This window comes from Sciurus carolinensis, chromosome X, assembly GCF_902686445.1.
Source record: "Sciurus carolinensis chromosome X, mSciCar1.2, whole genome shotgun sequence".
NCBI lineage: Eukaryota > Metazoa > Chordata > Mammalia > Rodentia > Sciuridae > Sciurus > Sciurus carolinensis.
In genome coordinates, this window is record NC_062232.1 from 84,483,433 (window position 1) to 84,495,277 (window position 11,845).

Below are 11,845 nucleotides of genomic sequence, written 5' to 3' on the forward strand. Positions count from 1 at the left end.
ATTAAACAATTTTTTAGGATAAGGTGGGTTCTTTCTACAATACCTTGACCTTGTGGATTATAAGGAATTCCGGTAATTAATTGTATATTTAATGTGTTTGCAAACTGTTTGAAACTTTTAGATGTATAGGCAGGTCCATTGTCTGTTTTAATGATTTTTGGAATGCCCCAACAGGCAAAAGCTTGTAAACAATGTTGAATGACATTGGAAACCTTTTCTCCAGATAATGCAGAAGCCATAATAACTCCTGAATTGGTATCAGTAGACAAATGTACATATCTGAGATTACCAAATTCTAATATGTGAGTTACATCCATTTGCCATATATGATTTGGCAAAAGACCTCGGGGATTAACTCCAATTGACTGTACCGGGATAAGGGGTGCACAGTGTTGACAGTTTTTGACTATCTGTCGAGCAAGGTGTTTTGGGATTTGAAATTTTCTTCATGGAAAAGTTTTGATTGTTCTTCCACAGAAAACACAAAGGAAGATCTAGTCTACAATAGTGTTTCCTTTAGATAAAGGTCTGTTGGGGGATACCATTGTCGAGGCACCTGCTGAATGACCCCGTATATTTGTTGTGGGCCCCAGGGTGGGCCCGGTCTCCCGTTTTTTTGAAATCGAGGATTAGGGCCTAAGAAATTTCCCTCTTTGTCTCTCATAGACTGACAAACACTACTCCAATGATTGCCCTTTTTACAATGGGGACATAAGCCAGGTCTGGTGTTAGGTTGTGGAACTTTATTACAATTTGCTTGCATGTGTCCCATTTGGCCACAGGCGAAGCAAGAACCCATTGATCCTTTGCTTCTCTTATGAGGATGGGGTGGATTAGACTGGGCCTGAGAAATGGCTGCCGCTAGTACTTGACTTTGTCTTTCTATGGCAGCGGCAAATACATTGCCCTGACCAGTAGCATCATTAATATCCCTACACGCCTTTAGGTATGTTGAAAGATCTTTACTTTTCCATGGCCTTATAGCCTCTTTGCACCATTTGTTGGCTTGTTCATATGCCAATTGTTTTATAAGAGGCATAGCTTGATCTGCATCTCCAAAGATGCTAGAGGCTGTTTGAATCAATCTATCCACAAAATCTGCATAAGGTTCATTACTGCCTTGAATGACTTTAGACAATTGACCCTGCAAGTCACCAGTGCCTTGTAATGTCTTCCATGCCCTAGTAGCAGCAGTAGCCACTTGTGCATATGCTCCTGGATGATACTGTATTTGAGCTTGTAAATTATCATAAGGACCTGTGCCCATGAGCATGTCTAAGTTCCATTGAGGATTACCTGCAGCTGCATTACGCCTGGCAGTATCTGAAGATATCTCTTGCCAAGACGTCTTCCACATAAGATATTGCCCACCGGAAAGAGTGGCTCTTGTCAAATTAATCCAGTCCTGGGGTGTCAAATTTAAACTGGATATGGTTTCTACTAGGGCGATCGTAAAAGCAGCCTGTGGACCGTATGTACTGACTGCCTCTTTTAACTGTTTAACATGTTTAAAATCTAATGTCTGATGATATCTTTGATTTTGAGGATCTTTAAAAACAGGATACGCTGCTGATCCCAAATGACTCCACTCCCTCCGCGTTGTTTCATAAGGTGGCGGAGGAGGAGGCTCAGGAGGCGCAGTAGGTGTCAAAGAGCGTTCCTCCTTGAGCGTCCATTTTTTAACATATTTAGCTAATTCCTCTCCTGATAGTTCCCCTTCAGAGTTACTTCCCGAATCTTGTGTTTTTTGTGAACGGCATGAGCGTTCCTCTTTTATCTCCTCTAAAACTTGACTTCCCTCTGTAAAGGGCTCATCAAATTTGTCCTTATTTGTGTCTAGACACCCTCTCACTAAAGACCATATAACCATAGTTCCATCAGGCAGTGGATCTTGTCGATCTGCCCTATGAAGATCCTCTCCAAGATGTTCCCACTGTGGAATATTTAATAATCCTTCATCTAAAAACCAAGGAGCTACCTTCTCTATTGTATCTAAAAATGTTCTAGCAGTTTTAATTTTTAAAGGTGTACCATTGGCCTTAAGCAGTTCCTGTAAGGGTTGTTGCATACGAACTTTTGATTTTTCAGACCCCATCTTGTACAATGTAAGCTGTGTTCCACGTGTTTATCTAGTCCTTGAACCGCCTTTCCAGGGTGTAGCCGCCTTTCGCGTGCTACCTTCACTTTAATACCTTTAATGTGGACCGCCTTTCGCTTAGTCCAGGTAGCCGCCTTTCGTGTGCTACTTTCACTTTAATGTGGACCGCCTTTCGCTTAGTCCAGGTAGCCGCCTTTCGCGTGCTACTTTCACTTTAATGTGGACCGCCTTTCGCTTAGTCCGGATAGTCGCTTACCGCGAACGTCAAGGCTGCCTTTCAAGGCTGCCTTTCACCTGTTTATTTTTTTGACCTTTTTATAACCGGTTTAACTTGTTAAAAAATTTTAAAATATCTTACCTTGTTTTCTTTATAAAGCTTTCAGTTTCCCGGGTTTCGGCACCACTTATCACTGCCCTCCGCTGGCGGAGGCAATGATAACGCGTACGCTTCCTTTTCACACGAACAAAAAAGCCCAAAAAACAAAGACCAACGAACGACGAACAATGAACGACGAACAATGCCCAACAAACAAAATGCTCTTTATTCGAGGAAGTGTCTGGGTTATATAGCAAGCATAAGCCAATCAGAGTCAGCCTGAGATCAGTCTCTAGGCAGTTACAAGAATCACCTCATATACAGCAGCCAATCAGAGTTACTGAGCATGTGGGGAGAGCATGATAACAATGTAATACAATAAGGGCAACAAGAGGGCACGCAGCGAGCATGAGTCAGCAGTGTTAGCTGTTTGTTGCAAACCAGGGGCCCCAGACTGAGGTCCTCGATGTTGCAAACTGGGCCACCCGACTCAGTGCCAGACTAGGGTGGGGTCCGCGGTACCCCGACATTTTGGTGATCATTTAAGTTAGCAAGACATGTCTTGACATTCTGCTTACTCTGCGAGTAGTCCCTGTACATACTTCTGCAGATTTCCTTGTCACCAAATTCCAAATTTTGTACTACATAAGTCCCTGGAAATCTAGCTAGCCCATTTTCTAGTGCAATTGCTCTTGAATTTGGATAATCTCTTTTTGAATCCCATGTGATCAAGATGTGTTATTCTTTGGATATGAGGTGTCCCATCAAAGCTCATGGGTTATCCAATGCAGCAATATTCAGAGGTGAAATGATGAGATTATGAGAACTATAACATAATCAGTGAATTAATTCAGATGATGGATTAATAATTTGAAAGGACAACTATACTGAGTGATTACTGTAGATATGTAGGGCATGGCTGGAGGAAATAGGTCACTGGGGGTGTGCCTTTAGGGATTATATTTTGTCCCTGGCTCCTTGTGTTCTCTCTGCTTCCTGGCTGTCATGAGCTGAGCAGCTTTGCTCCACCGTGCCCTTCCACCATGATGTTCGGCATCACTTCCTCCAAAACTGTGATCCCCCAATCAACTTTTCCTCCTCTAAGTTGTTCTGATCAGATATTTTAGTCACAGCGATGAAAATTTGATTAACACAATATGCCATCTACGTTTCTTCCCATTAGGAAAATTTCCCTTTGCTCTACTCTTTCAGTTACAATCCTGAGTTAAGTTATAGTACAGCAGATTTTTTCTTCCAATAGGTTCTAGCATGCCATGCACATCTACTTATAAGCCAGATACACACTTTTTCTACTCCATTCTCTAGTAACAGAGAATGTCCCATTAGGCCACACATGTGAATTGATAGACAGTTGAGCATCAGTAAGGGGTACCCTGCGAGTCTGAACATCCTACTTGTGCCATTTTCTTGTGCCTTGTACCCATTCTTAGGTTCATTTAGTTATCTATAATTTCAATTTTAAAATAGAATTCTTCCATGTACATCTATCTATTCTGTGGTTTGCTGGATCCGCTCATGATAAGCAGTTTAGGATGCATCAGTTACTTGGAATTCCATAGTCAGATGTTTGGTCCCTTCTATCACACAGGAGTTATTTTTCAAACAGAGAACAATTTTTGTCTTAGTCAGTCATTTCCAAAAGTCCCCTAATCTGATCATTTGTTATGATACAGTTCAGGGTATCCAGAGATTACCATCAATTCAAAAGCTTTAGCTAATAATTCCTATACTGTCTTCATATTTCTCTTGCCTTGGTGTGCAATCTGAAAAGTATTTGCAGGTCCCACTGGGGAAGGTTTGATGGAAGATTCATAGTGCACCAGTGGCTGTAGGGGCCTGCCTTCTCATCAGTTAGAAATGGAGAAACACCACTACAACAACTTGAGTTAGGGTTTCCAACAAACCTACTTTTTTTTCAGCATGAATATTTCAGGGAGCATCTGACAGGCTGCCCAATTACTTAACTTTTAGGAATGCTCTGATTACCATCACCGTAGATCCCTGTGGGTTGAAAATCCTCTAATGAGCATTTCGTTACTGTGGCTTATTTTGGTGTTGCATTCACTTTGCCTTAGTTAATTAAGCCTTATCACCTGTCTACCACCACTCTGGTATCCAATAATTTACATTAAGATTAGGTAGTAAAATTCCACTGTAGCATTCTCTACCATCACCTCCAACTCACAAAGACCCACAGAAATCTTCAAGGATGCTGATGACCCTCTCGCCAATGCACTTCACAATGGCTTAGATTGTGCCTGCACAAATACCCCTATCCCATACAAAAGGGTTCCATTCTTTCCCTACTACTATTCTTAATTTATTGTAAAAGCCATAGCAGATGGAACATTTCATCAGCAATGGAACTGAAACACTACAAGGAAGTGTGCTTGGTCTTCAACTGTATCTGCCCTAAGACAAGGACTCTCTCAAACCTGCCATGAAAACTTTCTGGTGCTCTACATGTGTTTTTGTTTTGTTTTGGTACTGGGGAGTGAATCCAGGCGTGCTTAACCACTGATAAACATCCCCAGCCCTTTTTTGCATTTTATTTAGAGACAGGGTCTCACTGAGTTACTCAGAGCCTCACTAATTTGCTGGGGCTGGCTTTGAACTTGTGATCCTCCTGCCTTAGCATCCAGAGCTGCTGGGATTACAGGCATGTGCTACCATGCTCACCTCTACATGTGTTCTTAACCTCCAATGTTCTCATTTGCCTATGCGTACTCTAGATGAACACAGATGCCCTCGTGTTTTTGATAATTACTTTGTTTCCATGATTATATGACACAGCATCTTGGTTTCTCAAAACTTCATATTCCACCTGTACTTCCTTCAGTGCCATCTGTGGTGCTTGAGTAATTGTGCTATTACTACATGACATGTACACATGAACTTCTCCTAAAACTTGCCCTCCACTCTCCTGACCCCCATTGTAAGGAGGTTATTGTTTTCCTCCTCAAATAAATAAGTAACACACTTGCCAGGGTATTTTGGTTTGGATATGGGTCCATATTTTGGAGACTTGGTCCATAGTATGGTGATATAGGAGATGATGGGATCTTCAAAATGTGGGGGCCAGTGGAAGGTAGTTTAGATCATATGGATGTGCCCTTAGAAAGGATTAAGGTATTTCGCATGAGAGGAAATACCTGGTAATTCTCAGAGAAGATTACTGTAAAAACATGAGCCTGACTCCATTCAGCTCTCTCTGGTTTCCTGTTTTAGATACAATTTCTTGTTCTTACTCTCCCATTATTGCTGACCACCATGATATGAAGCAACCAAAAGCACCCTCATCAAAACTAAGTTAATGCAGGCATAATGCTCTTGAACTTCCAAAATTGTGAGCTAAATAAACCTCTTCAAAAGTTATCCTTGTTAATAAGTATTTTGTTACAGTGACCAAAAGATGTCAAAAACATATGATGAATTCTGGTATTTATTACTCTGAGAAGTACATGACAGAAAAAAATGGGGAAACAATCACACTGGAAAATTTGAGACTTTTTTTTAAAAGGGTAATTTACAAAGGTGAGGGGTGGGGATTGTAGAACCACCAGGGATAGTGCAATAATTCATGACTAGTAAAGGTGGAATTACTAGAAATAGGCCTGAAAGACAAAGTATGATTGCCCACCGCCCACGGGGACAATCACAACGCGTACGCTCTTCTTGATCACAGGAACCAAAAAGGGGCTTTATTCCGCAAGTCTCAGACTTATATTGAGAACATCAGCCTATCAGAGAGTAGACTACCAGGAAAGTCAGCCTATCAAGGAACAGTCTCCAGGCAGATACCAGGATTGCCTCATGTACAACAGCCAACCAGAGTTACTTCCTAAAACTTGTTTATGAGTGCAGCTATGTCTGGCAAGCTGCCAGGCGCCATCTTAGAGATCAGGCCACGGTGCGGCTCTGGGGCCCTCAGAGCCCGCCCCTGACAACAAAGGAAGAAAGGCAACCTAATATACACAGCCTATGGAGAGAGCCACCTCCTAGAAACCTTAAATAAAGGACTCTGTGAGCCTGTGGTGACACCTTCAGCTGGGAGAAAAATTTCCTGACCATATTCTCCATCACTGGATCCAAGAGAACAAAGGAGTCATTTGATTTAGTCCATCCATTTCATTCTTTCTTGGGTCATAGAGCAGGCTAGAGAAGGATGTAGATTAAATCAAGATGTGAAGATGGAGAGATTAATGATGGTCATGGGGAAAAGTGCCTGAAGTGGAAAAGCGCACCTCTATTTAACTATATATACATTATACGGAGAATGGCAAAAAACATTATTCTTTAAGGGTTAACTGGAACAGAATTGAGACTTGCTTGCATTGTTCTATAAAAATAAGAAATGCACATAGGCATTGACCCATGGTAATGGCATAGAGCATGCTGAATTAAGCATGTTGTCTTATAATCATGAATCTGAGGAGTTTTGAGTGATTTGTATCTGCTCATCAGCTTTATTGATTACAGTGAAATTATTTAACACTGATCTAGATGACTCTCCTGCTGATGACTCTACTGTTGGGGCTGGCTCTGTAGCAAGACTATGCCTACATAACAAGCAGTGTATCAGAGACTCTGTTTTGTGCTTTCTGGTTCCATGTACATATCAGGATTTCCTGGTCCAAAATAAGTACATATTTTCAGAGCTCTTATGGAGAGGGAAGATGATTGGAGGTTATACCTTGCCAGTCTAGATCCCTTGCTATTGGTTTTTAGCTATAGTTTATATCCATGCTACTGTTATGTTGCATCTTTTTTTCTTCAATAAACTTTAGATTTGCAATCATTGCCATTTGTGATCCCATGAGTCTCTGGTAGTAATGGAACTGGTTAGTTACTATAGTTTTCAGGGCATCTGGAGCAGAAAATACAACATACTATACGTGCTTTAACTATGCCTTAATTTATGAGCATAATTTGCTCTAAAGATGATTTCAGGTTCTATTAAGTAGATATAGTAATTCTTGCCTGTTGGATTCTTACTCCCAAACTTTGTTTTATCCTTCAGAAAGGTCTTCCCTCCTTTGCCCTCCAAAAATAAGAGAGACACTACAGCTCCTTTTTCCTGCTTACCTTATGGTTCGTGACTGAAATAATAATGAATATATAAATCAATGGCCTTTAGTGTTAATTAGATTCACCTAGGATGCCTGATAAAAATGGAGATTTCAGAGTGGAATTTAGTCAGTGGAACTTAGGGGTTCATCAAGAGTTAACATTTTTAACAAAGTGCTCTGGAGATTTTCTTATGTTTCAAGACAGTACACTTTAAAAATGCATTAGTAAGGGCTGGTGATGTAGCTCAAGGATAGAATATTTACCTAGGGTATGAGAGGTTCCCAGGACTAATATGTTAATCAAATGAGACAGGGTTAAATTTGTGGTATAAGCCCTTTTCCATGATGTTCTTTTTGTAACTGCAATTAAACACTGCTAGAGAAGACTCCACAGTTATTTTTGTAGATTGGGAATGATGTGGGACAAAAGCTCTTTATTCACTTACTATTACTTATAAATTCATTAAGAACTGTGCTAGGCATTAGGGGTACCAGGATTAAGGTCAGGTTGTGCTTTGAAAAGCAAAATCCAATGTTTCTCAATTTTTTAAAAAACTGCAGCCCACAGTTAGAAATATATTGTTCACAACTCAGGTGTACACATGCACTTTTATACATAACTGAAACACAAATTTCACAAAATAATACTTACTCTGTCTACCAGAAATATAGTCTGGTATTTACCATCTGACTCTGATTTTATTATGTACCATTGAATTAACAATATTGCAAGTTTTGAGTCACTGAATTTAAAATATACTAATCAATGTAGGGTGTAAAACTGCAGTTCATCAACACAGGTCTACTTAATAATCTGTGGTATATGTTATATAATACATATATTTATCCTTCTAGGATTCTATTTCATGAGGTGAGAGTGGGGAGGATAAGGAGTGTCTTCTCACACTTCAATGTGCACAGGAATTATGTGAGGGTATTGTTAAAATGAAGATTTTAATTCAGTATATTTGGTGTAGGAACCTAAGATTCTGTATTTTCTAACTTTCTCTCAGATGATGCTGATGCAACTCATCCACAGATCACCTTTTGTGCAGCAATGCTCTAATATTCACAAATGTATTTAATTGGTAAGGCAGGATCTAGCAAGAGTTTTCTAGGACAAAATTTCCTCTAAGGATGAGGAATAAATTGGACAATTCACTGACATATGAGAACAGCATAGTGTGTTATTCAGAATTCTCCCCAGCTTCCCACATCTGAATCTGGTGGAGAGACTGCTGTATGCAAAAATGCTGTCAAACCAACAGAAAGAATTATTTTTCTAAAAATCTGAAATCCATCAGGGGCCAAACGTATCACTGAAGTGTTACTGAAGTGTTGATAAGTGATACCGAAGGGTTGGTAAGTAAAACTCAGAAGTGAGGGAAAGGGCATTATCCACACTTCTATTGATGCCATGGCTTGGAGTAGGGTGGACATAGCTTACTGTAGATTTCAAAGAAATCAATTGGGTTTTATCTTGAAGACTCCTGCCCATCAGTTACACTGGAATCCTTAGGAGGTTGCAAGATTTATGAGAAGGGGCATAGTGCCCAGCAGACATGATACTACATAGGGGAGGATAGTACCTACCTTTCAGTTTCCTGATCTTAACCCTGGGTACAGGTGAGATGTATCCCAGTCTTTCTCCAAGCATCTAAAGGAGTCTTGGTTCTGCTGGTACTGGGGATAAAATAGGAAGGCAACCTAATGCATCTTACACACTTTGTACTTCATGTAATACACTCAGCAGTTATGGAATGCAAGTATTATCCCCATTTGACAGATAACAGGACTGTCTCTTAAGAGTAATGGATCTGTAATAACCATAGTTAGATTCCTCCAAATATGAGTCCCAGAGGTAATTTTTTTATCTATAATTTTAGTTCTGACAATAAGAATTTCAAGTGTTTCCACAGCCTTCATAAGCTTACTGAAGAGTTTTTTCCATTATTTATGTACTGTTTTCTATTTTTAAAATATTTTATGACATTTGTGAGTCAACAAATCTGTCTTCTTTAGGAAAAAAATAAAAAGATGGGTTGAAAGGAAACAAAGATAGGAAATGACCCTTTCCACAACTCAGAAAAGCCATTGTTAACCTTTTAGTGATCAAAAGTTTCTCTTTCCTGTGCATACACACACATTTCAAAAAAAACCATACTCTGTAGATGACATTGTAAATTCCTTTATTTCTCCAAAAATCACAACATCTTTGCAATACACATGGGGAAAATTCCCTACATAAACACGGAGTGAGTGCTGCTATAGTGTCAAAAGAACTTCTGGTAACAGAGGAGACACTTAAAACAAAGTATTATCTTAAAACACAAGACCTGGCTATTGCTTGCCAGGAGTGCTACACATAGGGAATATCTTCAAGGTCCCTCCGTGGGGCCCTGCAGCCACCCCTGAATTCCCTTGGGCCCCTTGGGTAGAAGGGGTCCTCTAAATTTCTTTGCATCCACAAAAGCCTCCCTAATTTCTGTTTGCTTTTTCTCATGTCATCCTTCACCTTAGCCATACTGTCAAATTCTCTTATCATATCCTCATTGCTGAAATTCATATCATGTATGGACTCCTTATACTCTTTAAGGTAATGAGCCAGCCCCTTGTTGGTTTTTCTTTTGGCTTTCCTGGGTATGTCATCCTCAGCTGGGCGCTTTCCTGCAGCCTTTGTTTCATTCTCTGGCTTTCCTGAGCACTCTGGCTTTTCCTCACTTTCCACCTTTCCCTCTCTCTCTGGCTTTCCTTCCTCTTTTGCTGCTCTCTCACTCTCTGGCTTTTCCTTATCCTTTAGAATTTCCTTATCTGCAGCCTTTCCATCATTTTCTAACATTTCCTTTTCTTTAAGAGTACAGGCTCCTTCTTCAGGCTTTTCCTCATCCTGTGGCTGTTCTTCATTTTCCCTCTTTCCTTGGTTGGAAGGTATTTCTTCGTTTTCACTGTAGAGTTCTTCCATATCGCGATTTCCCCTCCTTTTCCAGTCCTGGGGGTAGGGGGTAGAGAAGAGAAGACTAAGAGACATGGGAGACTGAATGCCTGGGGGTGTGACCCAGGTCCACAGGGTATTGCATCTCGCCCTTCCGAGAGTTCCCCTAAGCTGGCCCGGGACTCCAAGTGTGCCTCTGCAGGCCCCTTAGCAGACATTCCTCCCCACAGCAACCATGTCCCCTCAGGCCCTACCACCTTCTCCATGTTGCTTCAGCATGGAAAGATGTGTGTATTCCATGTGGTGGGGGCGGGTGGTGGGGCCCCACAATCTGCCCTCCGTGCTCTCACCCATTCTGTGTCCCTGTCCATGCTGCCCCCGTGCCCCACTGACCTGCAGGGATCCTGGCGGGACGCTCCTCTTTTGCAGGCCTCCCAGAGCTTTGGGAACAACAGATGCGCAGACCTGCAGAGAGGATGCAGGGCTGGGGAGGGGCGCTCAGGACTGACAGGGGCTTAGGTCCCTTTCCTGAATCCAGGTCCTCCTCACCCAACCTTCTCCTCTACTACCCGCTCCCGCACCCCAGTCGCCATTTCTTTACAGGTATTGGGCACCAAACCAAGATGCTTTCCTCACTACGTTTGTGTCTGCGTGTCCCCCTCCCGGAAGGCAACCTGCCTCATCCCTGTCCCCTTTTTGCCCAGGTTATGCAGTTCGATTCTATAGGTGCAGAGTATGAGAGACGGGTTATTTCCAAAATGCGTTCATGTTTCAGTGTTGCATTGCGGGGTCGCCCCCACCACATGACTTGCTCTAAAATGGATGTTGGAATGGGGTTACGGGTCGAGAAGGCATCTGGACCTCTGTGAGGTTTTCCAGTCCCTGCCGCTCTGGGTCCCTCTCCTCACCGATCTCGCCGATCCCTTCCCCCGCCCCCTTCCCCGCTGCTGAGGAATCCTGCTGTCACGCACCTCCACCCCTGCCCCGGGTCCGCTGGCAACCTCTGCCTTCGTACTGACCTTCGTGGACCCAGGAGAGGCCTGCGAGTTCTGCGCGGATGCAGGGATCCAACTGTAAGGCGTGCGATCAGGCAGGCGCAGAGGCTAATGCCCAGGTTGGCCCCCAGCCGGTCACGTGAACGCTGCGTCACTAGAGTTTACCCGCCCCCCATACTTCGCTGAAGCACCTCAACCCCCCACATACCCTAGGGACTTTGAAGCTGCAAAGAGGTGTGTGCGTGTGGGTGGCAACATGGAGAAAAGGAGGAGTTGAATTCCGGAACCCTGGTGCATTACCTGGCGCACCTAACAGCATCGTTTCACATCTTCCCTCTCAGATGCCGGTTTTCAGCAGGTTTCACAGCACATCAGAAAGAGTACGCGATTTACCAAGAGAGCTCAGTTCCTGAA

The 11,845-nt window shown here is 42.3% G+C and overlaps 1 protein-coding gene across 2 annotated transcripts; it reads right to left on the bottom strand.

Annotated features, from left to right (window-relative positions):
* Positions 1-9,676: 9,676 nt before the first annotated feature.
* On the bottom strand, positions 9,677-11,564 carry LOC124972431 (transcription elongation factor A protein-like 4). Of its 2 annotated transcripts, none has more exons than XM_047536840.1 (3): positions 11,456-11,564; positions 10,830-10,901; positions 9,677-10,493 (listed from the first exon to the last, which is right to left on the bottom strand). In XM_047536840.1, the coding sequence occupies exon 3, from the start codon at positions 10,464-10,466 to the stop codon at positions 9,864-9,866; it is 603 nt and encodes a 200-aa protein (XP_047392796.1). In that variant the 5' UTR covers positions 10,467-10,493; positions 10,830-10,901; positions 11,456-11,564; the 3' UTR covers positions 9,677-9,863. The 2 variants fall into 2 exon arrangements, with proteins under 2 accessions (XP_047392796.1, XP_047392797.1); XM_047536841.1 differs by having other exon boundaries at positions 11,408-11,488.
* Between the last annotated feature and the right edge of the window lie 281 nt (positions 11,565-11,845).

Excerpts from the sequence above, each read along its gene's own strand:
- LOC124972431 (XM_047536840.1), bottom strand. The coding sequence starts at position 10,466 with ATGGAAGAACTCTACAGTGAAAACGAAGAAATACCTTCCAACCAAGGA.